The following is an 18,867-nucleotide window of genomic DNA, read 5'->3' as shown; positions in this document are numbered from 1 at the left end:
ATGTGGTGCTATTTACTTAGGGTGAGGTTCTCTATAATATATTTGTGCCTTTAAAAACTAGTTCAGGGCCCAAGATGCAATCAGAGCATAATTATCACAGGTGTAGATTACATTTTTCACCAGACCGTTTTAATTACCTTTGTTCCTGAGAGTCGTTGTGCTAGCTGATGTTGTCAGCTTATCGTGTCGCTTTTGTGTAGTCAGATCAGCACTCTTCCCCACTTCCTTATCGCCTTCCTCCAATGCAAAGCCTGCTGGGAAAACACAGCACACAAGGCTGAGAATGTGGTGCTGAATGAAAGTTTTTATGACTGAAAGAGTGGAGAAACAAGAACATTTCCTAACCTAGTTATGTCAAGAAGATTTCTGTGGTATTCAGAGGCATTGGAGTTGGCATCTCAGTGTTTAATTACAATGACTTGACTTTCATGAATGTAGGCACCAAGCTCCACTACGACAGAGCGCCATTATGGATAAGAAACTGAAACATTATCTTTGTGACCAAGAAGGATTATCAAACTAAACCGAAAACTTTTCTGAGGCACATTGAGGCCAGAGTGTTTATTATCTCGTCATTGGTCAATGATTCCCACATTCCTACAAAAATGAAATACATTTTTTCCATTAAGTGTCACACATCATGCTTCCATGTTTGTCACATTCTTTATTAATAGTCTTGGAGATGGAATATTTACATTCCCAAATGTGTAGCTATGTAGCTGTTTGGGCATTCTTGTGTGCATGGACTATTTATGGATGCGCAGCGTCAATGTGCCTAAACAAGTGTGTAGATTTGTGTTCACCTTATGCAATAAAAACTTTCTACACTAAACATATGCAGACACATGACCTTAGACTGTAGACTGTTTGTGTGACTATAATCATCCCTTGTTGTGGTAACGGCAAAAACCTGCAACCTTTTGTTTTTGTGTATCATCAGGATGCTTGTTTTAGGCCTGATCACAGAAAATCTTCATTCTAGTGCTGAGAGTACAGTCTCTCATTAGCATGAATAATGAGCTCTGCACCAAACCAAGTGGGGAGCCTAAACAAGGACAGTGTATGTGTACGTGTGTGATTGTACACAGCTCAACTCATCCTCTCTTGGCAGGGGTTCAGTCAAATCAAACCATCAAGCATCACTAGGTCACCACTTGATTCAATCATTCTCCGTAAAAGAAAATTTGTCGATTTGTCTATATAGTCTATCCACTCATCTATTTTTATCCATCCATTGATCTATCTCATTATATATACGCCTTATTCACGGCAGCGCCATCTTTGATTTTTAATGAGAATGAAAGCGAGGCTGTGAGGGATAGACATGCATCTCTTCAATGGGCTGTATCGTTATTTAATGTGTTTTCAGATCACGAAACACTGGAAAAATATCTTTCAAAGAAATGTCAGTTGACAAAAAACTCCCGACAATGTAAGCTGTGGAAAATTGTAAGTAATCTAGCCGCTTTATTCAGCTTTTTACAGCGGATGCCATTGGAAACACGGCAAGTCTATCCCTCACAGCCTCACTTTCATACCTGTCATGGCGCTGCTCTGAATAAGATCTATAAACATTATCTATCCATATCTTTTAATACATCTATATTTATCTTCATCTATACATCCGTCCGTCTTTCCTTCCATTCATTCATCTATCTGTGTATATATATATATCTCCATCTGCCCATCCTTCAGTCCGTCCATCCAACCATCCGGTCCATTAGCCTTGTATTCAATTACTCTCCCCTGTCTCTTCATGGGTGATTTAAAGATTCTAACTCTTACACCAGCTGTGTTCAAATGAAGCGCCAAAAGTCCCCCGTTAGTCTCTGCCAGAACACATCTATAGACCACCGATCCTCATTAGATGATGACCAATGTTCTTTCAGAGCTGTTATTCATCTATGAAACCCTCTTTGCCTTCATCTTCCTGTCTCGTTCTTCATTTTTACCCCTCCTCCAACTCCGTCCCTGGTCTATATTAATAAAGATGGAATTAGATCAGAATTTGTAATTTGATCCCCCACACACATCAATGAATCTCCCTCATAAGGGCTGAATGTGTATGTTTGAATGACTGAGTTTGTGTTTGTCTGGGAGATTATGAACTCAATTCAGTATGTTCGAGAGAAAAACGGCCAGTTTAAATTTCATTAAAAAAGGATCCTTGGGGGGTGGGATTGGGAATCACTCATTTTCCTCCTTTTTTAGATTCAGTAAAGTCACACACATTCTCCACACAGGCAGTAATGAGTCGATTAGTCTCTAGGTGTCTTAAGAAAGCCTAGTCATAGGATTAACCTTTTATATGAAATGACAGCGATGTAAATACTGCATTATCATCATACTGCAATAGTGCATTGTTTGAGAGTGTGTTTTAGTGACACAAGCTGTGCATACAGCTTACCTAAAACACTACAATGTACTACATTGCTTTTCAGCAGTGTTGCCGTGACAACAATCACATTGTAACCAGTCTGGGAGCCGTAACCCTGACAACTGTTTAGTTTATGATCTGCTCCAGACATAACTAAAGTCCCTTTAAGACAAGAGACAAGTCATTTCACTCGGCGGCCATCTTTAAAACACCAAGTGTAGTTCCTATCTTTTGAATGGGGAAACATCAAATTCTCCAAAACTAGACAATAACTTTCTCATAAATGTTGTTTCTAAACGCTCAAATCATGACAGAAAATGACATTTTTCAGGCTGGATCAAGCTAATGCGCATGCGCAATGGAAGCGAGCGACTGTTTCTTTAGGAAGCGGAGCTTCTAACGGCAGCTGCAGTGACACAATGACTTTACCGAATTGCCGTTTCGCTATTATTTAGAAGACGAGACTTATTCCGCCATGTTGAGCATTGCAAAGAAAACGAGTGACGAGTCTTGTGTTATTCTATAGTTTTTGACGTTACTAGCATGTTACCTCAGAATTAAATGATGTAATCACTTCAATCAATCAATCAATCAATCAATCAATCAATCAATCAATCAATCAATCATGTTGATTCTTTCGACCGAACAAGAACGTCATATGCATCTGGTCCAGACATCAGTCAGATGTTTGCACTGCCATCTGAATGACCCAAGAGCCATGACCTGAATGATCTGTATTGCTTTTATGTTTAAATGAGTAACTAATGAGTATTTAAGAAATGATGAGACAAAGATTATATACGATAAATTAAAAATAAAATTAACTCAAATGTTTGCTTACAATTTACTTCCAATACAAATGTGATTTTTCAAGTTATGAGGGGTAATGCTATAGCCTGACTTGGCCATACTCATATTCTAGTCAGAATGTGAGTCTGATACTGCTCCATAGGGCTTTGATTAGGCTTGTCTTAACTGAACCAGGTTAAGTTACAAAAAACTAACTCTGCACTCAATAATTGGATAGACCTACAACCAATCAGAGAAAATATTATTTTACTTGGTCTTCCATGAGTGCGACCAAAGGAGAAACCACAACGACCACATCCATCTTCTTAGTGACCATCAAAGCCATTTGATAAATTAAACTTTTGCCAAATCCTGTAGTAAGGACGGCAAACACATCTTTCCAGTCGACAAATGCCTTGATTGCATTTCTCTGTTCGTCTTTTAAAATAAATGCGCTGTCGATTTTTATTTTTTTTTACAACAGATGCGATCGCGGAATCTATTCGCTGATTTCACGCAGCCGCCATTTTGAAATTGAAAGCAAGGCTCTGGTGGGAAGAACCTCGGTATTACAGATAGATAGACAACAACAATACCAACCTGAAGCTGCTGCCGTGATTTACACTATTGGATGTTAATATCCAATGTAGGATATGTACCTGTATATAGTTCATTGCTGCTTTTTTTTTTTTTTGTTCTGAATTATATATATAAAAAATAATTTTATTTATAAATGATTTTCTGAAATTTTTACAATTTCACTGTATATTGTCTAAAGTATGAAAGAAATGTATGTACATTTTTAGAATAACTAATTTCTACATTAAACACAAGAATACGCCATCATATTCGTGACTCTCCTATGGTTAAAGTTGACACTTCCGGATTTCTTTCCACCGGAGCCATTTCAAAATGGCGGCTGCGTGAAATTAGCGTATACATCTCAATTCTCCAGCTGCAGTCATCTTTGAGGGAAACCAGTTCAAACCAAGTGCTCTTTGATAACGTGATGATTACGTAACAGATCATCTGTCCATCACCGTATAAAGCCCACCCTGGAAATTTGATTGGCCCAACGATCTCTGAACTGATCATAATTACTCCACAATGGATCGAGTCCAGAGACCGAACTTCCCGACCAAAAAATGTTGTGGGCGGGGTTCGGGCTGGCTTCCAGGCTAGGGTAATGCATATATAAATAAAAAAAAAAATAGGCTTCCCTATTTCTTTAATTAATCTTCATTTTATTGTAGGGTGACATATGACCCAGACAGTGTTTTTGAGATTCAGCGTTGTTTCCTCAAGTCTCAACACGCCTTTCTTTACTGCTCGCCTTTTTACCCAGAATCCCCTCCTCCTCTCAGGTCCAGTGTGGTAATTGACCTTGCTCTCAGCTCCAGCGTGTTTTTGAGGTGGGGGATAAGCAATTTGTGGCTGCATGCACCTCCAGAAGACAAGGTGACCGAAACATTGGTCAATAATTTGCTGTTTCTCTCTCACACACACCACACACACACACACACAGAAATTCTGGCCTGAAACCTAAAATTCAGGATGCGCTTTGCCGAAAACAATCAGAAAATAAATAATTAATTAATCAAACTTATTTTTAATCAACGTTTTAGAAATTTCAAAATGGTGGCTGCGTGAAATCAGCTAATAGATTCCGCTATCTCATCTGTTGGAAAAAATAAATAAATAAATAAAATCGACAGCGCATTCATTTTAAAAGACGAACAGAGTTGTACAAACATTTAAAATGCAAATAAGGCAGGTTTTATAAAATTTTTTATAACAGAATTTTGTTGGTGAAATATAAACCATCTCAGCTCGAAAGCAGATTCATGTTTATCCTATTTGATGAAGTTAAAATAGTTAACATCATCAAATAGGATTTTTCTCAAATTACACTGCCACAATACTCAAATGTTGCAGTACTGTACTTTACTAACCTGCTAAAAATGTCAATCTCCAGTGCTTAATACAATATGGACAATGCAAAATAAGTAACAAGTATTGAAAAGGATAAATTGATTCCATCAGCGAAACTACAGTCTTTAACCTTTGATACAAACAAAACTGCGGGCATGTACCCAAGATTTGCAGAAAGGCAATAACTCTCAGAGAGAGGTGGATAGTAGCAGATCCTCTCTGTATTTCCTGTCTCCACCATCTGAAAAGATTCTACAAGTTTGGATTGAAAAGAAAATAACAAAAAGACATGGAAAAACGTGTCTGTGGGAGCCAGGAGAGGTTGAAAGAAAACATAAGACTGAAGGACTAAATGAGAATTATGGCTGGGAAAGAAAGAGAGATGCCCAGTAAACGTCATGAGGCCTATTGCTGAAAGAGAGGACGGATGGAGTAAATTGAGAAAAGGAGACTAAATGTTGAGAGAGGCATGCTCAGCATCCATGAACAGGCGGTGCGGAAAAACATCGTCCCTAAGGATTCACTGGCTCTGCTGACTCTGCCATCGGAATACTGATTACATCCCGCCCAACTGGCTGCTTCTCCAGTGCAAATCCCATGCTCACACACACACTCCTTTAGCAGATATCAAACAGAGCCATGTCAATACTGGCTAGCATGCTTAGCCACTTCACATACACCACAGCTTAGGTGCCTGGCACACAATTTACAAAGATATCTGGAGAGTTCTTGTGCACAATCACCTCAGAGGAGGTCTATATTGATTTGTCTGGCTGGCACCTTGATCTTACAGGTCTAGATTTTTTTTTTTGGAATCAAAATGTCACAAGTCTTTGTGGAAGGTCTCTCCAGTGGGATATGCACTCAACGCTTGACCTTAAAGGGTTAGTTCACCCAAAAATGAAAATTCTGTCAGTATTTACTCACGCTCATGTTGTTCCAAACCTCTATGTGTTTATTTGTTCTGCTGAACACAAAGGAAGATAATTGGAAGAATGTTTTAATCAATCAGATCTCATTCCCCATTGACCATGGTAGGAAAAAATACATACTATGGTAGTCAATGTGGAATGAGATCTGTTTGATTGAAACATTCTTCCAAATATCTTCCTTTGTGTTCAGCAGAACAAATAAGCACATCGAGGTTTGGAACAACATGAGGGTGAGTAAATACTGACAGAATTTTCATTTTTGGGTGAACTAACCCTTTAAATGATGCAAATGTTCACAATGGAAATACTAGCATATTGCTTACTGCCTAGTATGTATAATAGTAACAACATTACAATACTTTACAATACAAACTTTCAAGTATGCTACAATACGTTGTTAATGCTGCTTTCATAGGCCTTAGAAAAAAAATATGTAAATAAATAAATTTGGACTGTTAATCCAGTTTAATGTAAAAACGTCTTAACTTTAAGCAGTTGGTCGCTTATTAAGTTATTTTCATTACTACCAATTATTGTCTGAAAACATTGATTTCATTTTTATTTCGCATTATAGTAATAAGAATGATTTGCACTGCATCTTAATCTTAAAAAAATAAAAACTTATTCACAAAATTGCCTTCATTTCGGTTATGCAAAATTGAATTAGTCTTTTCACGTGGTGGCATAGGACTCCCTATATAGTACAGTACATACTTAATATAAGCAGTAAGCTATTCAAAACACAACCCATGTCCTCCTACGCAGAAGCAAAGCTCTCAGACTCACTACATATACAGATATCAGCAGTAATGGAGTAATTCCTGCTCATACTATCAGATGAAAGTCACTCTTCTCACTACTTATTAAGAAGATTTTGCATGTTTCAGGGACACAGGGGCTATTAATCAATTAATCAGACTCATTGATTTCACTGCTAACCCTTCACTGGTAATCAATAAAGGCTTGGCAACTCATTAAATACACATTTTCCCCTTAAAACAATGAAACAAAGGAACAAATGTAATACACTCATGCCTGCTCAGGAGAGGTTCAATTCTGTCATAATTTTTGATAATTGTGTCAAAATCTTTAAAAGTGTGCTCATACACTTGGTTTGTAAGCAAACAGTGAAGTTATGGTTGACTTACCTCCTGCTGGCAGGGTGGGAGTGGGATCTGGGCCAACACTTTGCACTCTTTCCCCTTCTGTTGGGCCTGTGGTCTTCTCTACCCATGTAAATCCCTCCAGAGCCTTGCTAGTGGTTTTAAAAGGCGTCCATTCTGGATCCGAGGCCTTGTTTGTTGTCCCCAATGTGTTTAGTTTAGTGCTGACAGTGGTCAGAGGTACGGTAGATACTTCAGGCTTGGGGTCAGTTGGTGTAATGAAATTTGTGGTTTGAAATAAAGCAGACGTTAGTTCTGGTGTTGTTGACAGAGTCTCTGTGGGTATGGTTTGGTCACTATAAGGGTTCATGGTTTCCCTAATCTTTCTCAGTGTTGCAGTCTGAGTAGTGCTGGTACTTTGATTTGTGGATACAGTGTATGTTTGTATTTCTGGTTTAGTTATCTGGGGAGATGTCGTTTGTGGGGTTTTCGCTGTGCTTTGGCCATTATTGGGGGGCCAGTGCTCAAGATCATAGCTTTGATAGTGCTTAGAGGGAGGTTCAGTCCCATCTAATCGGGGTTTGTTCCTGAGCAAGTCATTTGTTGTCACTTTTTCTGATTTGAAAGGCAGCAGATTGCCTATCTGAATGGTGCTGCTTTGAAGTTCCTCAATTGTGGTTGCGGTCGGCTGGTGTTTTGGGCTGGTTAAGCCCTCAGAATTCAGAGTATAGTCTTGTGTGGTTGGTTCTGGAAGTGGCGGGCTCACCTTTGTCGCAGCAGACCCTTTAGCCTGACTGAAAATATTAAATGATCCAAAATCTGGAAGTGATGGAATTTTTTCAAAAATGCCCCAACCTTTGGATTCTACCTTGGTTTGGGTTGTTGGTTTTGGCCCATACCTGCTGAAAAACCCATTGATGGAACTGATGAGAGAGAAGAACAAAAGAGTCCCACGCAGAAGCAGCATTCTGCCCCTCTAAAGTCGTGCTGGACCACTGCTCACATGGTGTCTGACTGTCCGAGGAATGCCCACCGGATGCACTGGGCTTCTGCGGCAAATAATCTAAAGTAGAGACACAAAAAAAAATTGATATTCTCTCAGTTTACTTCAAGTTATACTAGACGTTCTTCAATTGCGCCTGTAAACGAACCCATTTAAGTTTAAGCCTTTGAGTTTAGTAGTTTCATACCCAATCGCACTTCTTCCTGCTGTCACAGAGGTGGCCTCAACTCTCCATTGACAGAGCAATTATAGAGGCAGAGCTCTTTAAGAATACTAATAGAAGACTGGAGGTCTCTTTGTGGCAGTGCATTTATGGGGGTGGTGTAATAGGACGTATAGAGGCCCGGTTTCTTTGTGGAGCTGTGGGCTAATTTCGGAATATAAAGCTGATGGCCTGTAGCCTCAGTGAGAGGAGTTGAATTTGATGAAATTTCTTTTGGAGTGAGATTTGGACTTTCTTTCTTTCTTTGCAGCCCCCGCGTTCCTCTTTCTCGCGCTCACTTTCTCTCCCCCTCACGCAATTGATTTGTTCTCGAAACTGCAATAAACTCTCCACTCTCCCACTGGGAATAACATTGGTTGTTTTTGGTCAGTAAATAGCAGGATAAGTATTTTGAAATTCTCTTTCATTTCCTTTCTTTCTGTAACCCAATTGTGTCTTATCCATCTCTCAGTGCCATCTGTATCGCAGAAATAGCCTCCCTCAGAGTCTTTTTCTCCGCTTAATGAGGTTTGCTTACTAATACTAGATTAAATCAGCTAACTGGCTCTGGGCTAATGGGTTTAAAAAGATTGATGAATTGCAGATGTGTCTTTCAGAAAGTGCAAAAATCTGCCACAATCTAAAGATGCACATTGACCTGTGAGTTTATGGATTATTAGTGTCTGGGTAACTGAACTATTAAGAGTCAATATGCATCTAATCGACCCTTTCATATAAGTTTAATAGTGGCAAAACAACAACAACAACAACAACAACAATAACAAAACATAACAGCAAATTTACAAACATGAAAACGTTATATTAAGATTAAGAGATTAATAAGCCTGTAAAGGGTGTTGTATTTTAAGACTTTTGGTAATGTCATATGTGCATCGTCACCACAGCAGATATTTAAAAGAAAATACAATAAAACAGTGATATTATTACAATTAAAATACCTGTTATTTTAAAATGTTTCAAATGTAATTTATTCCTGCAATGGCAAAGCTGAATTGTCAGCAGCCAATCTTCAATGTCACGAAATCATTCTAATATGCTGCTGCCCAAGACACATTTTTTTTTATTATCACAGTCAAACATAATCGTGCTGCCTAATATTTTAGTGGAAACTGGGATCCTTTTTTTCAGTTTCTTCAATTGAAAGTTTAAAAGAACACTGTTTATTTCTTTGTAACAATGTAAAGGTTTTGTCACTTATGGTCAATTAAGGCTATGTTTACACGGAAACGATCTGAAGAGAAAACGTAAAAGTGACGTTGCGTTATTACTTTTTTATTCTGCGTTTAGACGAGCATTATGGGTGGGAAATCGGCGTGCATATGGTGACGCAAAAGTGTGTGAAATTCAATGTAGTACGCACTCTAGGCGGCTTGGTGGCAATGTGAAGCACTGCCACACAACAACACCAAATCCGCGCGCCTGCGTAAAACCTTCCCTGTCAAGCAGACTTGCGTTTTTACCCTTTAGACGGGAACGCGGCGGTGGAACGTTTTTAAGATTTCCACTCTGGAGGGTGGTTTCACTTTTTTGCGTTTTTAAGCCCCAAAAACGCAGTCGCCGTGTAAACGAAAGGCACATCCGATAAAATATTTTTACGTTTTTACCCGCAAGCCTTCTTGTGTAAACAGGGCCTTAATGCATCTTTGCTAAAAATATCCAGTCATTTATTTGGAAAACAAATATATACTGAAAATGTCAGTTGACATTGCTTCACTTTGGAAATGGAAGGGCACATTGCACAGTGCCCAGTATAATATATTCTGGTTGTACATGTACACACAGCATATTTTACTGACACTATTTCTGGCATACAGTATATGCTTTTTTTTTTACTAACACAACACTCCACAGGGGGCGCTGTTGAAGCCTGGCTGATTCATGGTCATTATTTTCATAACTAGTCAGACTGTTTACTCATTACCACACACCACCTGCTTTTAGCGAAGTCCTGTCTTCGGGGCTGCTGCTAGCAAGGTGAAAGGTGGTGATGATTCCCCCGGCATTATGGGGGCCCTGTGATTTTAACCATTAAAAGCTGTATTACTATCAAAAAAATGATCAGACGCTATAGTTTCTCTGTCGCCGCCTTTGTCTTTCATACCTTTTGAAATGTTTGATTTCAGAAGAACAGTTTCACCAGTGCTAAATGCCTCAGTAAGTCATACCCCACAGGAGCTTGTTAAACAGCATCACAAACGCTGCTGTGTGCATGTGTCAGAGTCTGTGCCTGACGAACAGAACACCTAAATGACTGTATAGCACTGCACTTTACTATTAGGCCCCCCTCTCTTTTGTTCTTTCCCCGTCTCTATCCATTTCTCTCACTCTCCTTTCCCTCTTTCATTGTCATTTTGTTCCACCGTGCGTGGCAAAGAAAGGGCTTGCCAGAGCAGGATGTAATCACTCAAGCAGAAAAAGGGAAAAAGAGAGTGCTCAAGAGCTACTCTTGATTTAACACTACACATTTAGTCCTCGTCTGAAATCTTTCCTTTGTTGAGTTATTATACAGTATTTTTTAGAATATATTTCACCACAGAGTGTCTGTAACCCACAATTAATTCCTCAACTCATAATCATCAAACATATTACAATTATCATCCAAACTATCACTATTTTCATTTGTACACTCTAAACAATGCTGGGTTGTTTGAACCCAAATTTGGGTAAAATATGGACAAACCCAAATGTTAACCCAACTCAATTTTTACTTTCAACTGTACATTTTTTACTTGCATTCTGAACCCAACATTTGGGTGGTTTGTCCATATTTTACCTAAATTTGGGTTCAAACAACCCAGCATTTTTTTTAGAGTGTACTCAGTGGTTATCAAATGGTTTTGTTTAAAGGTTCTGCAATGGAAGTATTGGCCTAACATAAGACCAAAAGTGCTTATTCAAAATTTTAACAGTTTCAAAATCTTGGCAGCCTGTTCGTGTTGGCATTAACTTCATTTAAATTTTCATCCCAATATACATTTAATTTGAGCCACAATACAGTAGATTGCACTGGATAAACACCTTTTGAAATGGGAAGAATTTTTCAACCTTTTTTTAATATATATATATATATATATATTAGGGCTGTGCAAAAGTTAATTGCGATTAATCGCATCCAAAATAAAAGTCTGTGTTTACATAGTATATTTGTGTGTGCTGTATATAATTATTTTGTATATATAAATACACACACATGCATGTATATGTTTAAGAAAATGTGTTATTCCTATATAAAATATTTATATTTATATAATATAGATTATGTATTTTTATATTTATACAGAATTTAAGCGCAAATAATTCTTAAATATATACATGCATGCATAGGTATTTATATATACAAAATAATTATATACAGCACACTCAAATATATTATGTAAAACAGACTTTTATTTTGGATGCGATTAATCGCAATTAACTTTTGCACAGCCCTAATATATATATATATATATATATACACACACAATTATGTGGTTAGTTGCATTTTATATTGTGCATTCAGCATTATTTTCTGCCCAGCTGTCATAATGGACATAATTTCACCAGTTTAAAATCACTGATTTAATAACGTTGTGCATCACCATCTATCATAACTTAACCAATGAGAGACAAAATGGTGATTCCACTTAATCCGAAGAGGATCTTAATGGAACTATTAGAGGACTGAGAGAAGGTTAGAAGTGTCCTTCTCTCAATAATATACATGCGTTTAAAGGAGGTCTAGGACCTTCTTAAGTGGTGACAGATCGACTAGTCATGGTATCAATTATTTTAACAGGCCTCTAGACGTGCATGACGGCTCTGGGAATCATTGGCTCATGCCTTCATGAAACCAAAAGATTTATTCAACAAGCCTTTCTGGTTCTTATCTTATAGACATTGTGGGGGATGGGATATTTATGACCTGCAGCCATAAAAAAAACACACACACACAGATGCCCATAAAGGGGCTTTCCTTCAAACACAGTCTAAAGATTTTTAGAGACAGCAAAAGCCATTAGCCTATAACCTTAACCTCAAATTAACCCAACCATGAACCAGAGCAGCCATAGTCTGGTGCATCATGATCTAAATGCAGCCTAGTCCTAAACTACAAAGTCTAAGGACATTTAAGGCTGGTTTAGCGGAGTATTTAAGTAGTAAAATAGCTTAACTCTTCCACTCTTCATACCAAAAAGGTTAAGATATATAACATTTAAAATGTTCTAATGAGAAAGTGTGTTATGTACGAGCTGCTTAATTCATACAATTTTATAAAAAAAATAAAAATGAATCCATCTACATCCATTAAAGGAAACATGATCGGAAGAGCCCCCCTCAATAGACTGGTTTGTGTGCTGTTATTTTACATAGAGTTTCTCCTCCCATTCCCTCACACCGCGAAACACTGGACTCAATACTGTTGACTCCATGTACACATTCATTTTCCACATCAACGGCTCTCTGCGTCCTTATAGTTGTCAGTCCCCACAGTGTTCATTAACAGAGTGTTATCAAGCTGCAAGCCTGAATGGATCAATCCATTTATGTTTAGTCTATATGTGCATGTATATTGATGAATTATAAGTCCTGATTATATCATTTTTGCTCCCAGCCATCCACCATCACTGCTGGCTGTTTTTTTTTTTATCCCCTGCTCACAATATGACTACACACACACAAAACACATAGTTACTGTATATTTGTCTATCAATCAAATTATTTAAGATGGTGCTGATCAATGTGGTCTGAACAACCTGTTGACATTTGTGACAGTTAACTCCATGGCAATTTCCAAATGTTGCAAATGTTTTTCACTGCTTTCTGTCTTGGCACATCAGGAGTCAATTACACTTGGCAGCGAAAAACATGACAAATGACCTGTCACCTTAATGTTTTCGTGGGCTTTTTTTTTCTTAAAGCATCCGGATCACCTGATTATCTTAAAACGCACACGCTGCTATGCTGGCTGCCTTCGCCATGGTTACCAGAGGAGCAGAATGCGTCTGAAACGCAGAGCTCTTCCCACACAGCACATATGTGAATGTGTGAAGAGGTCTGAGATGCTACACAACCACCCGTTTAGCATGATCAAGAGCATTAGATGTGGTTATAGAGCAAATACAGATCTCTTTATGCACCTGACACACATTTCTGGCTAATGTTGTCACATTTATACACCTAAATCTGGATACACAGCCAACTGCAGTGAGGCTGTAGCTTCTATAATGAAACATTTCTTGAAAGATGAAGGACAGAAGGAGAAACTTACCTTTCTCCCTGAGGAGAAGAGGAAAACAGAGAATCCAGAACAGCCACCAGCACTCCACTGCAGGAGAGAGAGAGAGATCTGTCTCTCTGTGCGTGTGGGAGAGAAATCGTTTTTGGTCGCACACTCTCCCTCCCTCCCTCTTTCTCTCTCCTCCCCTCTCTTGCTGCATCAGTAAATCTAGTGTAGGATTCAGATGCACAATATCTGGTCACACCTCGCTGAGCAGATTGTTAGAGAGCAGAGAGCAAGCACTGTACAGCAGGCAACCGTCAAGGAATTAAGCATCCTGCACAGAAGAAAAACACACATGCTCAAAAACACAAACACACATGCACCATAAATATGTAGCATGCACAACAATTATACAAGATACATACAAGCAGAATGTACACAAGAATTAGAAATATTTGAATATTGAATAATATTTTAACTCATTTTAATTTAATTTAAAATGTATTCATATATTTGTTTAATTGTAAAGTTCTATACACACTTTTAATGAATTATAAACTGAAATTTTAAACTAAAACGTGTCAAAAAACGAATTGCAGCACTCTTCCACCCACAAACATTAAGTCTTTTTGTCAATAGAATGTCTTATCTCTGCATCTGATCCCCGTCAAAGATAGCCAATAATAATCCATTCACAATGCTCCTCCTGGGAGAGGGAGCATTCTGGGATATTATTGCATCTCTGATCCCAAGAAATTCTCCAAATTTAGAAACAATCTGAATTGTCCCATCCCAAGGAAACATAATTTCCTGATGGAAAGCCCAACTTTGTCAAATTGGATGGAGCCAGTAAGTCTCAATGCCAGTTTGACCTCATATACAATACACACACACACCATTTTACTTTTGCTCCAGATCAGTACATCTCACGAGAGCAGGCACCAAAGGTAATGTTTTTGAGGACAGGATGTTTTAATAAGGTTAAAGGAGTAGTTCACTATAAAATGAAATTTAACCCATGATTTACTCACCCTCAAGTCATCCTAGGTCTATATGACTTTCTTATTTCAGACGAAAACAATCAGAGTTATATTATTAAACACCCCGACGCTTCTAGGCTTTATAATCAGTTTGAAGCTCAAAAAAGTACATCCAATATTTGGGGAACAATATAACTGTTTTGATGATCGTCAAATTAATGGATTAAGGATATATATATGAGCTTGACTATCATTTCTGTCATTTCACACCGGTATGACTTTATATCTTCTGACAATATCCTGGCTGGACTACACTGTTGTCAGTGATATAAGTATTTGAAATGAACATGATTTCTTAAATGTCTAGTGACAAATTTATGATTAATTGAAATAAATTTCTTGCATACAGCTCCTTTAAATGAAGCAAGTGTAGAGTTACATTCAAGCTATTTTAAGGCATGAATACAAAAATAGGTCATTTTGGTGATCAAAGATGAGTTTTAAGGGATAAAATTATTGATTACAGGGGGACTTTAAATATTTGGTAACAATTGTTATGTACAGGGGTGTTACATACGGATCGCCTATACTCTGACTTATTGTTGTGTCTGACTGCCTGAGCTGCACTCTGACTAGACTATATACTGTAAGGTGGACAGGGTCCCCCCTCCTGACCCTGTGCTTTATGTTCACCCACCCCCCAGCATCCGGAGGAGCGCACAAAGGCTGCCTATGATTGAGATAAGTACCTTTGTCTCCAGGGAACAATGAATCCTAACAGTCTGCATTAAAGCTAAAAGACATAACTTTCCCTTAATGTGCAGTTTTCCTTCCTATAGGCTGTTTAGCTAACGGATGGATGTGGATCTGAATTACAGTATCTCTATTTCATGGTTCCTTTTAAATCCAATACTGAGTTTTCCATACAGAGTCGCAAAGTTACTAACTAAATAGAACACGTCAAATCAGTCACTTTTGAGTATCCGGGACAGTTAGGATGCTGCCTAATATGTAGGCAACTTACTAGGTTATGGAACAGTAATAATGTATGTCAATATTTCTGTAAGCAACCAAGTGAATTAAAACAGCCTGGCTATTATATGCAGAGAACATTAATTTATCAGAGGAGATAAATGGAGATTTCCTATGGGACTTGCAAAGCAGGTGCTCACAAACACACAAACATGCCAGAATCTATTGCAGGATTTCATATTTCCATATTCATTTAGGTGACTCATGCAAACGGTAGTGGGATATCAGCAAGCAGTAGGGAGAAATTTTTAGCAACCAGTTAGTAAGTCCATGCGCACATGGGCCTATTTGAAGGAGGTGATCGCTAGCATGTGTGTGGGTGTTTTAGCAACTGCATGAATTATTAATGGCTCTATGGGCATATGTGTATAAATCTGTTTTAAAAGTTGTCAATTTCAAATGATATGATATACGGCCTATGCTCTTATTTTCGTAATGCCTGTGGATGTTGCATTATATGCAGTTCCAACAAGATGCAAAGTGACATGTGTAACTCACACACACACTGGGGAACAATAAATCTCCTATGGTATTTGAAGTGCCAATAAAGGCCCATTCACATCAAGGACAATAATAAAAAAGTATTTTAATGGCCCTTTTAACACTTTCTGTTGACTATAAGTAATGTTACTTATACTTAATGGTACTTACATGACAAGTACTCTCATTAGTGTTAGTAGAGTAGTATACTAGTTAGGATTAGAAGTTGACATAGTTGCAAAGTTTCATCAAAATAAAGAGTTAGCAGATATTGAGCAGAGAGTCTACTAATACTCTAAAGAGAGTTGTCAACAAAAGTGGTAGGCAGCACAACTGCAGCTGTTTACAATAAACAGGTTATTCCGGCATGATGGTGTGAACGCTAATATAGCTATCTTTCTTGGTGTGAACACGCCTCAAGAGTTCATTGAGCGTGTAGAACACACTGAGAAAAATAGGGCCGCGGGAGTGTGTAACGTATTGGGTTTGGATCAGCAGTGGTTGTTGACATGCAGGCAGATTATAAAGAATCAATGTGCACATGTTTAATGCATCAAGCCCTGTCTAACCAGGGGGCAAAACAAACGAGGAAATTACACTGACTCTATTTTCGCATTGTACCATTACAAGAAGAAACATAAAAAAGAAACTGTGAACCTTGCACAGAGGAAGTTCAACCCTACCCTGTCTCGCTTGGCCCCAACTCTGAACAATACTCGGCCTACAGAGAAACAATACAGGGGAAGGGGTCTACTGGACACAATGTGTTCCCACTAGTAGCCCAGTGTAGCTTTTTACAGCTCTCAACGATATTTTTATCTCAAACACTTTTTTTTAAATGGTTATTTTTAAGAGCGACACTTATACAGACTATATGGGAGATATACTGGCATTGAAATTGTTTCAGTGTGTCAAATTTTAAAATTAAAATTTTAGCTAAATTAGAAACAATATACCACGGCACATAATCAAATCTTGGTATGATGGGACATACCAAGGACAAAGCTTTTTGGTGGGACAAAGCTTTTCATGATAACTATAAGAATCGACATCCAGCTCTTAAAATAATTAGCTTTTGCTGCCACCTTGTGGGATAGAATAGAAACTACGAGTGATATGTTTTTATTTTGATTTGTTCCAGAATTTTTTCATATATACAATAGACACACATCTACTGTAAATATTTTGTTTTTATTGTGAAGCTATCAAAACTACGTTTTATTGTTTGTGATGTTATTTATGGTTTTATTATATATATATATATATATATATATATATATATATATATAGCCTATTATTTTATATAAAGCATTAGGCTATTTGCGGTTTATTGTGGAGCGCGCCAATTTAAGTACTTTTAGAACATGCATGTGCTTGTTGTCAGTTTGTTTGAAAAATAACCGTCGGTCTTGTGTCACCATCGTCCTACTTCAAATTTAGTATTTCATATTGTAGTAGCCTACATTTAAATGCCGTCGAGTAGCGATAATATGTGACTTGGCAGAACAGTGTTTGTTTATAATAGCGAAATTGTTAGTTTAAACCAAGAACTAGAAATGCCGTCATGAGCGCTGCACTCCATTTGACTTCATTTATCTCACACAACTAAGAGAAAAGTGTACTGAAAATGATTGGAAGCAGCGATATACATGAAAATTAGATCACCTGTGTAAAGTGTTAAACTTAAACTTGTAAACTTGCCACAAGTTTCCGGGGGGCGCTCCTGTAAAAAATAAAGTGGGTGCAACTTCCGGTAATGCGGCGGAAGTAGCGTTCCAAAGCAGAGGTGCTGTTTTTCGGATAATGTTTTTTGTTTTTTTGTTTTGTTTTGTTTTTCGGATAATTATTCACGGTTTAACCCCCTCAAACGTGAAACTTACACTTAAACTTACCATAACGACCTATTGGTTTTCATTAAACTGAGAAAAATTGGATTTTGTTTTATTGACGATCAATGAGAAATGGTCTATTATTTAAAATGAAAAAAAAAAACAAACAAAAAAACATTTATTATTTTTAAGGTAAAAAGGATTCATTTGCCTGGATCCACGCCGAAAAAAAACGTCTAAATGTCACGTTTTTAATGAAGCAGCCTAATGAGTAAAATAATTTTTCCAGCGTACCCCAGCTCCTCGTTTAAGCAAAAGGTAACGCTAAAACAACGTATTACATCGACATTAAACCACGTTAACCGTGTTAACCATAACCTTTTAAATACTTGACCTAGTTCCAATGCTTAGCAACGGGAAGAAACTCCTGTAACTTCAATGCCCAACCCGGTATCACGACAAGACTTGAAAAAAATAACAAATTGGTCCACTTTGGAAAACGTGTAGACAAGGTTGCCAGGTCCCAGAAATATTTCAAGCCCAATGACAACTCAAAACCCGCCAAAAATTGGAATGAAAACTAGCCCAATTTTATATATATATATATATATATATATATATATATATATATATATATATATATATATATATATATATATATATATATATATATATGAAGAGTTCAGATGCAAAAGCCTCAGTGCCATTTGAAATTTTCTTCTAAAATGATCATTTTTATCAAGCTTGTATATTTAAGTTCAGTAATTTCACTTAAATGGCAATGAAGATTACCTAGCCTATTAATTGTCATTTAAGTGAAATTACTGAACTTAAATATACAAGCTTGATAAAAATGGTCAGTTTAGAAGAAAATTTCAAATGGCATTTAGAGGCTTTTGCATCTGAACTCTTCATATATATATATATATATATATATATATATATATATATATATATATATATATATACATATAAAAATTATGTAGG

At 37.4% G+C, this 18,867-nt stretch overlaps 1 protein-coding gene across 4 annotated transcripts in view; it reads right to left on the bottom strand.

The window, feature by feature from the left end:
• Positions 1-18,867, bottom strand: part of prrt4b (proline rich transmembrane protein 4b) — a 204,900-nt gene that overhangs the window by 13,042 nt on the left and 172,991 nt on the right. The window contains exons 1-4 of one of the 4 annotated variants that reach the window (XM_089127157.1): positions 17,717-17,778; positions 13,608-13,893; positions 7,179-8,196; positions 138-254 (exon numbers count right to left, since the gene is read on the bottom strand). In XM_089127157.1, coding sequence (XP_088983283.1) covers positions 138-254; positions 7,179-8,100 — 1,039 coding nt within the window. In that variant the 5' untranslated portion in view covers positions 8,101-8,196; positions 13,608-13,893; positions 17,717-17,778. Of the gene's footprint in view, positions 1-134; positions 255-7,178; positions 8,197-13,607; positions 13,894-17,716; positions 17,779-18,867 lie in introns of those variants that run through there. The other 3 variants (XM_089127158.1, XM_089127156.1, XM_089127159.1) reach the window with 3 other exon arrangements.

Source organism: Pimephales promelas, chromosome 24 (genome assembly GCF_988280905.1).
Source record: "Pimephales promelas chromosome 24, fPimPro1.hap1.1, whole genome shotgun sequence".
NCBI classification, from domain to species: domain Eukaryota; kingdom Metazoa; phylum Chordata; class Actinopteri; order Cypriniformes; family Leuciscidae; genus Pimephales; species Pimephales promelas.
The sequence above is the reverse complement of the archived record's forward strand: the minus strand, read 5'-3'. Positions and strand labels throughout refer to the sequence as shown.